At 48.5% G+C, this 12,343-nt stretch overlaps 1 protein-coding gene across 1 annotated transcript; it reads right to left on the minus strand.

The window, feature by feature from the left end:
* Positions 1-4,023: 4,023 nt before the first annotated feature.
* Positions 4,024-5,566, minus strand: LOC123116312 (putative clathrin assembly protein At4g40080). The gene has a single exon (XM_044537287.1). It carries the CDS (start codon positions 5,487-5,489, stop codon positions 4,488-4,490), a length of 1,002 nt encoding a protein of 333 aa, XP_044393222.1. The 5' UTR covers positions 5,490-5,566; the 3' UTR covers positions 4,024-4,487.
* Between the last annotated feature and the right edge of the window lie 6,777 nt (positions 5,567-12,343).

The raw sequence follows: 12,343 nt of genomic DNA on the forward strand, positions 1-12,343 counted from the left end.
ACTACCCCTCACGGTTGATGCGATGAATCTGAGACCTAGTATGCAATTACAATGGGTGGAATCATTTAAATTACTTGTTTCACATATGACGCAAAGTGCTAAATATCAAAACATACCGGCATCATGCTTATATAAAACGACAAGTAAATCACACGAGTACGTAGGACTGTAGGAGGTACCTAAAACAACTAGTAAATCACACAAGTATCCTTTAATGACACAGGAGGTGGTACCATAACTACGACGTGAGAGTTATGGTCATCTTAATTCACATCGGAAAAATGACCAAATATCTCTACTTCAGTGAAGATGCAATCCTACGTATAATCTAGAGTTATGGTCACTGTCGTACAATGGTGCAATTATGTACTCCACTAACTACCACTTCATTAATAGAGTTACAGTTTTTATTCAGTAAAATATTGGTTGTACTAAAAAGGAGTAATCAATAAAAATAAAGATTAATCCCACTCCTAGCAGAGCTAAAAGAGAGTAAATTCAGAAATATCAACTTATAATGCACAATTTATCACGGATCCATCCTAAATGGCCATCTAATAAGCAACATATGTTTGCCCAAACTTTATGTTGCAACGTCCCAAATTGCCATTATATAGTACCAATAATGAGGGATGAGAAAATAAAGAATGAAGTCATGGAAATACCTCAAGTAAATAATCCAAAATATTATTCTGTATTCCTTCTCGAGAAACTGGCTTCTTCTTCAATTAAAAATAATAATCATATTTCTTATTCAGTTGGAGCTTTCGCGATAGTAGAACTTTCTTCAGGATTATTTTTAGAGATGTACGGACTTTCTTTATCTACAGATTAATAGGCTGAAACACCAACACCATGATTTTCAGACCCTACCAACTCTATAATTCTATAAGATCCAATACCTGCTAGATTGTTCCACAACACCAATGTCCAAGTCAATACCATATATTATCCACTGAAATGTCTGATTTAATATCATATGCAAAATCATTAGAGCAATGTGCTCTCCTTTACCCATATTGTGTACCACAGAACATTATGAACATTAGGGGAGGATTAGCCTGTAGCTATTTTAGATCGTGCACCAAATACTTAGAACAAGGTTGAAATCCGCAAGAGTCGTATAGAAATTTCTGCAATCAATATCATACCTGATCCATGTACGGCAGCCTCTAAATAAGCAACATAAGTCCACAGTCCATAAGTATGTAGGCTACGCTCCAATTTGATGTATCATGCAATTTTGCAATACTCGGATAGTTTTGTAAAGCATACAGATACTGCATTGGAGGGCTATAAGCTTCATTAATCAGAAAATATGTAGACCGCAGCTGAGATCGTAACTAAGTGACACAACACATGGTACGATAGCTAAAGGAGAGGCTATCAATTGTCATTTTTTTGCACTGATGTGCCAGTAGGAAAAACACCATTGATTTGATTTGATGTGTGAAGTCACCTGTCGACTCGGCTTGCCATTGATTCTGCGCCTATTCCCTGGCTTCTTGAAATAAAATTTCCCAGCGTTGGATCAGTTCAAAGAAAAGGTAGATAGAAAAACCAACAGAGAGAAGAGCCCATCTGAATGTGATCACTTGCCTTGCCGAGAGCATTGAGCTTCCCTAGCACCAGCACGGGAGAGGCCGACATGGAGGGCCTCCTCTTGGGGGAGGCAGTTGTGCTGCCGACGCCGGCCGTCGGAGACCAGCAAGGAGGGCTCCTTCTCCCTGGGCCTCCTGCTCATGGTACGTGAGCCGTGCAGCTCATCGAGCTCTTCTCCTGCACATATAGTTTAAGCTTCAATTCAAATCAGCTTCAGAAGCTGCAAGACAGAACATGTTCAGTTCAGGTGTGCAGAGTACATACAGGTGGAACCGGCCCTTTGGGATCATGTTCTGTGGAGGAGGAGGTGGGTTGCCCTGTCGGCGACGAAGCTCCAGCCGTGTGTCACCAGCCTGGGCATGATGGTGGTGCTCTTCTTGACCAACGCCGAGCTCCGCGCTGGCGAGGGCCGCTCCTTGACGGGCGTCTTCTCCTCGAAGTTGAGCGCGATGGGCCTGACAACCTTGGGTGATGCGAGCACCCCGGCATTGCCGGCGCCGCTATGCTTCTCGACCCCAGGAGCCCCTCCGCGGCACGGCCTCCTTCTTGGCAGGCTCGGGCGTGCCGACAACGAGCGGGTGGTGCTTCGGGATGTGCGTGGTGCCGACCACGACGGGGACGGGGGGACCCCGGGTCGAGGCGGCGACTCTGCTTCTGGACGGTTGGTGTCGTCGCGGAGGAGCGGCCGTGCGGGAGGACCGGAGGAGGTGGGGACTGAGGAGCGGAGTGTAGAGAGGCCGGCGGTGGAGACGTCTGGACGCAACGTGCTTCCCCTCATCTCTTCCCTCGTGCGGCGGCTAGGGTTTGCGGAGGGAGGGTGTGCGTTGCCTCGCTCCGTCGCTCGTGGGTTTTTTCTCGTTGGTTTTCTTTCGTAGGTTTTCTTTCGTAGGTTTTTTTCCGACTTGCAGGCCTCACTCGCTACCTGAGGCATCACTACCTCCACGGGGGGGGGGGGGGGCATCACTCGACGGTCCAGGAGAAAATCGTTGGGAGGTGGGAGGTGGGAGGAGGTACCAAAATAGGTACCAAAAAAAATCGGGCGAGGTGGGACGAAAATAAAACCCGGAACGCGACCTACCAACTGAGACATTAGGAGTAGAGATAAAGATGACATTTATCAAAAAATATCCAGTGTTTATCTTTTTTACAAACATGGCTCTACCTGCATTACATTTTTTCACTGAGGCCCGTCGGTACCTTCAGCCGTGTAGGGAATTTCAAATAGTAGCGTATGCATATGTACCGCTCACTGCCGACAAATAGGTCATATTAATAATGTAATCAAAAAATTACTATAATCAATATTATTTTTAAGAAAAAACTTTTTTGCGGGCATCATGACAAGGGTTTCTATAGTCGTCCAGTCCCTCTGGCTAGCCAATGGGAGGATAGTGGGAGGACTCGTTGTAGACATTGTCCTCTCCTTGTCATCATCTTCTTCATACGGCGGCTCCAGGCAGGCGCTCGAGCATATCAACCACCCTCTGCCTCCGCGGGGTGTTGCTGAAGCGATGATTGTGCATTGAGGAGGATGAACTACATGATGCCAAACCTGGTGAGGGCCATTCTGACAGATGTGCAAGCAAGATATGCCCGGAGGAGTTCATGGAGGGGGAGAGTCTCACGCTCCTCGCCTGTGATCACTACTAACTCCCCGGTGCATCCAGAGGTGGCTAGTAGCGGAGCTTTGATACTTTTTTTTATAATTGCTTACCACCTATGCTATGTGGTTGGCGTAGAAGAGCTTAGCAAAAGTCTAGCCACTGGATGTGGCTGCTGAAGAGGAATTCATGCCCTATTTGCAAAGAGGCGGCATAGATGGATATACATATACAAATAAATACGGATTTTTTTTGTGCCTCTTCGTTCATTAGTACCACTCAGATTTGCCCTGAGTCTTAAATTTCCCCACTTTCCCTCATCCCTGAGCCACGGCCTCACAAATGACCACACCAGAAAGAATTACTATAACTGACGACTTTCTGTCAATTTATGTCCCTTATGTGGATAATCAAGTTCCCTGACTGCGACGGGCCGAACATGACATTCCCGCCTCGCGTTAAACATCTATAACTAGTTCTCCGCGGGATAACAAAGAACATCTATTGTACTAGTTTTTGCTACTATGAAATTCCGAACAGATGGTGTGTTTTGCGGTATCTCTTTTAGGTACGAGTACGAACCACGCTTTTGCGCGGGCATTTGCCTGGAAATGGAGCGAGCAGATGGATAATAATCTATACGTGATGGCGCCGACTTTAGTTTGCAAACAAAGAAAGCATTACGAAACGCAATCCACTAATAGAGTGCCACGCACATGAATGAAGAAGTCAAAAGCACATGCCCTCAACGTGGCTTGATGCGCACGTACACCCAACGCAAACCCAACTGACCTCATTCTCTATACTACATGCACATCCTGCAAAGTCAAAAGACACAAATTGTTTATGAAGGGTGCGCGCTATCAGATTGTGAGTTCGTGCTTGATATGATGGGTAAATATACGATTCTTAATTTTGTACCACATCCGACGAACGCGTGTAATTTGCATGATTGCATCTTGTGGAGAACAATGGCGGCAAAATGTCATTTTCCAGCGCAGGAGCGGAAGGGGCTTGTCAAGCACTCAATGCTCTGACCGATCTTTCGCCTTCACCGATCATCACGGCTCTCATCTTTGATCGTGAAACCAGCAAGCAGCACATAATTTAATCAAGAACGAACAAGTTGCTCTACTTCGAATTGATCTTCGATCAAACGGTCAAAAAAGCAGCCTGGATCATTCTGCTCAGCTTCTTCAACAAACAAATGTTCACATTTCCACGACAAACAAATGTTTGAAACTTGCAAACAGTGGAGCAAGCATAGGCATCGCCGCCGATGTCTTATCGCCACGAAGAAACTGTGCCGGACCACCGCGAGGAGCCGAACCGGACGGCGGCGCCGTCGCTAGCGCGGGCCGGCAGCATGACGACGCGCGCGGACGCGCTCCACGCGGGGTCCCTCCGCAGCAGCCGCCTGTCCTGCTCCGTCCTCCGCAGCAGCACCTCCTCGGCGCGCTCGCGCAGCCGGCGCGCGTCGGCCACGACGGCCTCGTCCAGCCCCGCCCACTTCCACTCCGGCGGGGACGCCGCGCTCTCCTCCACCCGCTTCAGCACGCAGACGAGCTCCATCGCGTCGGCCAGGCCGAGCGTGTCGATGCGCTCGCCCATCTCCCGGACCCTCGCGGCGATGTTGCGCTCCGCCGTGACGCGGTCCTCCTCGGCGAGCCGGACGGCCTCCCAGATGAGGGCGTGGGCCTGCGGCGCGCAGGACGGGGGCGGCGCCTGGCGGACGGCGGCGGCGACGGAGGCGAAGGCGGCGAGCTCGGAGACGAGGTGCGGGTTGGGGAGCGCGGTGAGGTGCTCGGGGTCGCAGGAGGCGTCCGGCAGGAGGAGGAGCACCTCGAGGAGGCGCGCGGAGAAGCGGACCCAGGAGGCCGCCGCGAAGGAGCGGCCGAGCGGGAAGTCGGCGAGCGCGAGCGGGTTGCGGCCGGAGGCCGGGTGGCGGAGGAGGGCGACGAGGAGCTGGTCGCGGAGGATGAAGGCGCCGCGGGCGAGCAGGACCCTGAGCGCGACGAGGCACTTGAGGGCCACGGCGGCGTCGCCGCCGCCAGAGGACGCGGCGCGCAGGCGGTCCGTGAAGGCGGACGCGAGCGCCGCGGCGGAGAGGCGCGAGCCGCGGCCGAAGGCGAGGAGCGCGTCCAGGTGGTGCGCGGACGGCGGGGCCGTGGACGGGTGGTGCGCCGTCGCCCGCAGGACCGCGCCCTGCGCGTCGGCGCCGGAGGCCGGGGAGGCGGGCCCCGGGGAGAGGAGCGTGGCCGCGAGCCGCAGGAGCTTGAGGCCCATGGCGATTGGCGCCGCGCGAGGAGGTTGGGATGGAGCTGCGAAGAGGTTGGGGATCGGGGGACGGGAATTGGCAGGAAGCGGTCAGTTTATAATCCTTGCTGGTGGCGGGGTCGCCGTCGGATGCGACGGACGGGGGTATCGTCGCCGTCGGATTGGTTTGACCCGATCAATTTGCTTCTTTGGATGGCCCAGACCAGCGGTACGGAACAGTGCAGTGCATCGTGTGGGAGAAGAAAGAGACGAGTCAACTTGTCCTCCTCTTCTTCCTCGGAGGAGGTCAACACTTCACCGCAGAAATGTACACCGAATGGCACGAGAAAGCTCTTCTGTTGCTGTACTTTTGGTCCAACGGTATTACTCGTTTTTCTACCGGGGTGGCACCTCTTCATCAAGCAAGCGTAAAAATGCAACTAATTGTTAGTACCTTCTTTACTTCTAGAGTTTACAAGAAAACCTCACATCGTACTAATCAACTTTCGGTATTAAAAAGTTGGTTAATTGAATGATCATGTCGGCATTCGCAGCCTCGCACGAGATCACTCGACGAAAGTAGCTGGAGGTCCATTTTATCATTGTTAATGCGCTGTATCCCCATTGCCACCACATCTGCCCCGTGACAGATTGACAGAAGATGGCATGCCTGTCTCCGGGAACCTGTGGATATAGTGGAACGAGATCCTCTGACTTAGTTCGTTCTACTGCCGAGGGACGTCGTTCCCGCTGCACCGTCCATCAGGCATCCAACGATACCTCAGGCGTCCATCAGTAACTACAGTAGCAAGAAGAAAGCGAGGGAAGCCAGGGAAAAAGGCGCGAGAGGCCACAGAAAAAGGCGCCAGCAGTACAGAAACGGCGCCAAAGTTGATCGGAAGGAGATCCCTGGCGCCCGACCGGCTGCTCTGCTTCTCGATCTCACGTAAGTCTCCATAGTTCTTTCGGATGGAAGAAGTAGCCTGCTAAACTTGGATCGGGCATCCCTTTTTCTGAAATTGATTGAACTTCGACCATCAGATTACTTTAGAGCTTGATCAAATTTTCCTTTTTGTGATGGAAGAAGTATCCTGCTAAACAGTTGAGTGCAGTTGCCAGCAGTTTGATAGAATTGGGATATTATGTGGCCATGCCCTGAAAATTCTTGATTTGATGAATATCAAGTCACTACCGGCACATTATGTGTTAAAACGATGGTCACGAGAAGCACGAAGCGGAACTGTACAAGACAACATGGGAAGAAATATAATCGCAAATCCAAATATGGATGCCATTCTTGGCTACCGATATATGTCCCTCAAATTTCAAAATTTGGCACATCGAGCAGCCAACTTTCAAGAATGCATCGTATTAGTAGATAGCACACTTGACATGCTTGGTAAGCAGTTTGAAGAAAAAATTAGTGCATGTACAAGCACATCTGGGTACCCATGTACTATTCCCACAAATGCTAGCCCACCAAATGACTTGTTGGCTAATGCACGCCTAAAGAAAAAGGATATCGAAACAAAAAGTGCTAAACGAAAAAGAAATTGGCTTGAGATGAAGCACAAGGCTAGGAAAAAGAGAGAGAACAAAACTGCATCACAGTTCGAGGAAGAGGTATGTTTCTAAATAACTATTGTCTTTTCAATGTTAATATTCTGCCCATTAATTCTCATAACCCTCAAATTTTCTTTCATTAGAAGAAACAAGAGGTTGGACAAGTTGGCAGATGTTATAGTTTACAAGGACAATATGAAGGAGTCTCAAGATTACAAGGACAATCTTAGCTTTACTCAACTTTTGATGGTAATCTTACCCATATAATTAGTCTAGAAATTTAGGGGATGGCAATTATTCTTATAAATACTTACTTATTTAATTCAATTTCCAGGGACCAATTACAGATGATCTATTTACTGGGTCGTGGTGAAGTACTACTGTTTTTGGGCAACCATGTGCTCTTTACTTGAATGAGAGCACAAACAAGCATGGTTTTGTGAAATTTGGCCATTCAGTTCAGTTTAGGTTCTAGTTGATCAATCAGTTTTTTCATGCATTTCAGAGATATACTCCAGTGGTTGGCATCTACTTTGTTCAATGCACCTGCAATTTCTGTATGCATGCTCATTTACATTCAGCAGCCAAAGCAGGCATTATGACTTGCAAATCATTTTATTCTTGGAAGGACATGCTCACAAATTGTCAATAGCAGGTGCTATCCTCTTTAATTAACAACACCTGTTATATGCTTTCAAATTGACAACCTTATATCACAACAGTTCAATTCAGTGCATTTCTATCAGTTCTGTCCGATTTTGCACACACACTCTGTTTACTGGAACAATTCTTCAGCCAAAACAAACATTCAAGAAAGTAGGAACATTTTCCATACAAATCTGTTCAACTCTGCACATGTACAAGTACCACTCAAGTCGGACTAATTCTACAAATGTAGAAGTACAAACTAGAACAGTAATTCAATCATAACATTCATTCAAAATGCTGCCGTAGCTTCTCTCTTTTTACTCTAAAAACATTCGTACGTCAAGACACAATACAAGCAGCAGAGCGGATGACCCACAAAAGCCTTGACGAGGCTGGCTTCGTGGCCTCGGCAGCTCGGCGGCGTCTACGGCGCCGGCTCCGCAGCTCCACGGCCTCGACGGCGCCGGCTCCGCAGCTCCACGGCCTCGATAGCTCCGACGCATCGCGCCCTGGACGAGGCAGCTGCTGGCTCCGCAGCCTCCACTGCTAGGCGCCCTGACACCTGGACGAAGCGGGGGCTGTCTGCCGCCTCCACGGCTAGGCGGCGTCCCGTCCTCCCGGAGCTGCTCCTCCCCGCCGGCGAACCCTAAGGCGAGGCGAGAGTTCCTTTTTTTTAACGAGACGAGAGCTCGGGCAACGAATCGATGGGTGTCGTCCTGTTGGGCCGGATGGGCTGCTTGTGTTCGTGTGGACACGAACAAAAGAGAAGGAAAGAGCGCACCTCACACGAGTCGTCAGATCGTCAACGGACGGCGCAACGCGTACTACTTCCCTCGGCAGTAGATGGATCTAAGTCAGAGGATCTCGTTCCGGATATAGTAGTTTTCATTGATCAAGGTGCGGTAGCCCATATGTGTTTCTATAGGGCGCGATTTGATCGTCCTAGTCTGAACATTGACGGCAAACTTCCTGTACAACTTTATTCACACGCTGCCCGCAAATAAAATTACTCACACGCACAATATCACAATCAGCCCAACAAAAAATAAGAAATGACACACATATGACATATGGTGCTGTTAAAGAAGAGAGAATTCAAGAAGAGACGGTCGTCCATGCCGGGGAAGAAGCCATCCTCGGGGAAGTTGCCATGCGCAATCACGACGAAGGAGCGTGACTGCTATCCAAAAGCCCGATTGCCTCTTCTGTATGGATTTGCAAGAGACGGTGTTTCAATGGTCTGCTCTCTCACTTAACGGTGAACACCGAGAAGCAAGATGGGAAAGCGATAGACGACACACAACTTGAGAACCAGAAGACAGACAAATAGGAGAGGAAATGGCTCGGTCTATGAAAGAGGAGCGACCTCTAATAGACAAAAGTGAAACGGCTCCACTAGGGAGACGAGGAGAACCGAAACGGATCCACGACAATGGAGAGGAACAACCCATGTCGATTCGGATTCATCCATCACTTGTGACATAAAGTTTCAACTTGTTTCTTGCATGACGAAAATAAGGCAGCGTATACATATGGCATAAGTCCTAACCCCGCTCATTCACTAAACACAATACACATGCTAGGTGAGGTGGGCGGGGAAGAAGCGCGTATGTATGTGAGCTTTTCTCATGCTCTTAGAGCAACTCTTAGTAGAGTGGTCATATGACCCCCCATCGCCATAGTGACTGTCAATATGATGATTTGGGGCAAAAAAGAAACTCTAGAACAGTCACCTTATGGATGTCGATAAGCATAATTTATGGAGCTAGCTCCATACCCAACCGTCAACATGGGAGGGAACTTTCAGCGTATTCCTCCCCGTGCCATGGTCGGGTTTAAAGCAGCGCCTTCACCCATACACAAATATGTGTGTTTCAATTAATCAACATCAAATGGGGCGACGTGACCGGTAACTACCTGCCCCATGATTCTCAAGGCGTCCGTTCGAATAGCCACGAGGCTTCATCTCTGGCTATAAATTTTTGGCAGTGAGGTGCTCCCAACACCAAAGCCCTAGCCACTGAAGGAAATATGCCCTAGAGGCAATAATAAAGTTATTATTTATTTCCTTATATCATGATAAATATTTATTATTCATGCTAGAATTGTATTAACCGGAAACATAATACTTGTGTGAATACATAGACAAACAGAGTGTCACTAGTATGCCTCTACTTGACTAGCTCGTTGATCAAAGATGGTTATGTTTCCTAGCCATAGACATGTGTTATCATTTGATTAACGGGATCACATCATTAGAAGAATGATGTGATTGACTTCACCCATTCCGTTAGCTTAGCACTCGATCGTTTAGTATGTTGCTATTGCTTTCTTCATGACTTATGCATATTCCTATGACTATGAGATTATGCAACTCCCATTTACCGGAGGAACACTTTGTGTGCTACCAAACGTCACAACGTAACTGGGTGATTATAAAGGTGCTCTACAGGTGTCTCCGAAGGTACTTGTTGGGTTGGCATATTTCGAGATTAGGATTTGTCACTCCGATTGTCGGAGAGGTATCTCTGGGCCCACTCGGTAATGCACATCACTTAAAGCCTTGCAAGCATTGCAACTAATGAGTTATTTGCGGGATGATGTATTATGGAACAAGTAAAGAGACTTGCCGGTAACGAGATTGAACTAGGTATTGAGATACCGACGATCGAATCTCGGGCAAGTAACATACCGATGACAAAGGGAACAACGTATGTTGTTATGCGGTTTGACCGATAAAGATCTTCGTAGAATATGTGGGAGCCAATATGGGCATCCAGGTCCCGCTATTGGTTATTGACCGGAGACGTGTCTCGGTCATGTCTACATAGTTCTCGAACCCGTAGGGTCCGCACGCTTAACGTTTCGTTGACGATATAGTATTATATGAGTTATGTATGTTGGTAACCGAATGTTGTTCGGAGTCCCGGATGAGATCATGGACATGACGAGGAACTCCGGAATGGTCCGGAGATAAAGTTTGATATATGGGATAATAGTGTTTGATCCCCGGAAGGGTTCCGGAATTCACCGGAAGGGGTTCCGGATGTTTCCCGAAATGTTTGGGTACGAGAACACGTTATTTGGGCCAAAGGGGAAAGCCCACAAGGTTTTTGGAAAGCGCAAAAGGAAGTTTTGCGGAGTCCAGGGGCCAGACGCCAGGGTCCCTGGCGTTGGGTCCAGACGCCGGGAACCCTGGTGTCTGGCCCTGGAGTCCGAGAAGGACTCTTGCCTTTCGGGTGAAACCGACTTTGTGGAGGCTTTTACTCCAAGTTTCGACCCCAAGGCTCAATATATAAATAGAGGGGTAGGGCTAGCACCAAAGACACATCAAGAAACACCAAGCCGTGTGCCGGCAACCCCGTCCCCTCTAGTTTATCCTCCGTCATAGTTTTCGTAGTGCTTAGGCGAAGCCCTGCGGAGATTGTTCTTCACCAACACCGTCACCACACCATCATGCTGCCGGAACTCATATACTACTTCGCCCGTCTTGCTGGATCGAGAAGGCGAGGACGTCATCGAGCTGAACGTGTGCAGAACTCGGAGGTGCCGTGCGTTCGGTACTTGGATCGGTCGGATCTTGAAGACGTACGACTACATCAACCGCGTTGATAAACGCTTCCACTTAGCGATCTTCAAGGGTATGAAGATACACTCCCCCTCTCGTTGCTATGCCATCATCATGATCTTGCATGTGCGTAGGATTTTTTTTTTGAAATTACTACGTTACCCAACAGTGGCATCCGAGCCTAGGTTTTATGCGTTGATGTTATATGCACGAGTAGAACACAAGTAAGTTGTGGGCGATACGAGTCATACTGCTTACCAGCATGTCATACTTTGGTTCAACGGTATTGTTGGATGAAGCGGCCCGGACCGACATTACGCGTACGCTTACGCGAGACTGGTTCTACCGACGTGCTTTGCACACAGGTGGCTGGCGGGTGTCAGTTTCTCCAACTTTAGTTGAACCGAGTGTGGCTACGCCCGGTCCTTGCGAAGGTTAAAACAACACTAACTTGACGAACTATCGTTGTGGTTTTGATGCGTAGGTAAGAACGGTTCTTGCTAAGCCCGTAGCAGCCACGTAAAACTTGCAACAACAAAGTAGAGGACGTCTAACTTGTTTTTGCAGGGCATGTTGTGATGTGATATGGTCAAGGCATAATGCTATATTTTATTGTATGAGATGATCATGTTTTGTAACCAAGTTATCGGCAACTGGCAGGAGCCATATGGTTGTCGCTTTATTGTATGCAATGAAATCGCCCTGTAATTGCTTTACTTTATCACTAAGCGGTAGCGATAGTCGTAGAAGCAATAGTTGGCGAGACAACAACGATGCTACGATGGAGATCAAGGTGTCGTGCCGGTGACGATGGTGATCATGACGGTGCTTCGGAGATGGAGATCACAAGCACAAGATGATGATGACCATATCATATCACTTATATTGATTGCATGTGATGTTTATCTTTTATGCATCTTATCTTGCTTTGATTGACGGTAGCATTATAAGATGATCTCTCACTAAAATTTCAAGATAAAAGTGTTCTCCCTGAGTATGCACCGTTGCCAAAGTTCATCGTGCCCAGACACCACGTGATGATCGGGTGTGATAAGCTCTACGTCCATCTACAACGGGTGCGAGCCAGTTTTGCACACGCAGAATA

Source organism: Triticum aestivum, chromosome 5B (genome assembly GCF_018294505.1).
Source record: "Triticum aestivum cultivar Chinese Spring chromosome 5B, IWGSC CS RefSeq v2.1, whole genome shotgun sequence".
Lineage (NCBI taxonomy): Eukaryota > Viridiplantae > Streptophyta > Magnoliopsida > Poales > Poaceae > Triticum > Triticum aestivum.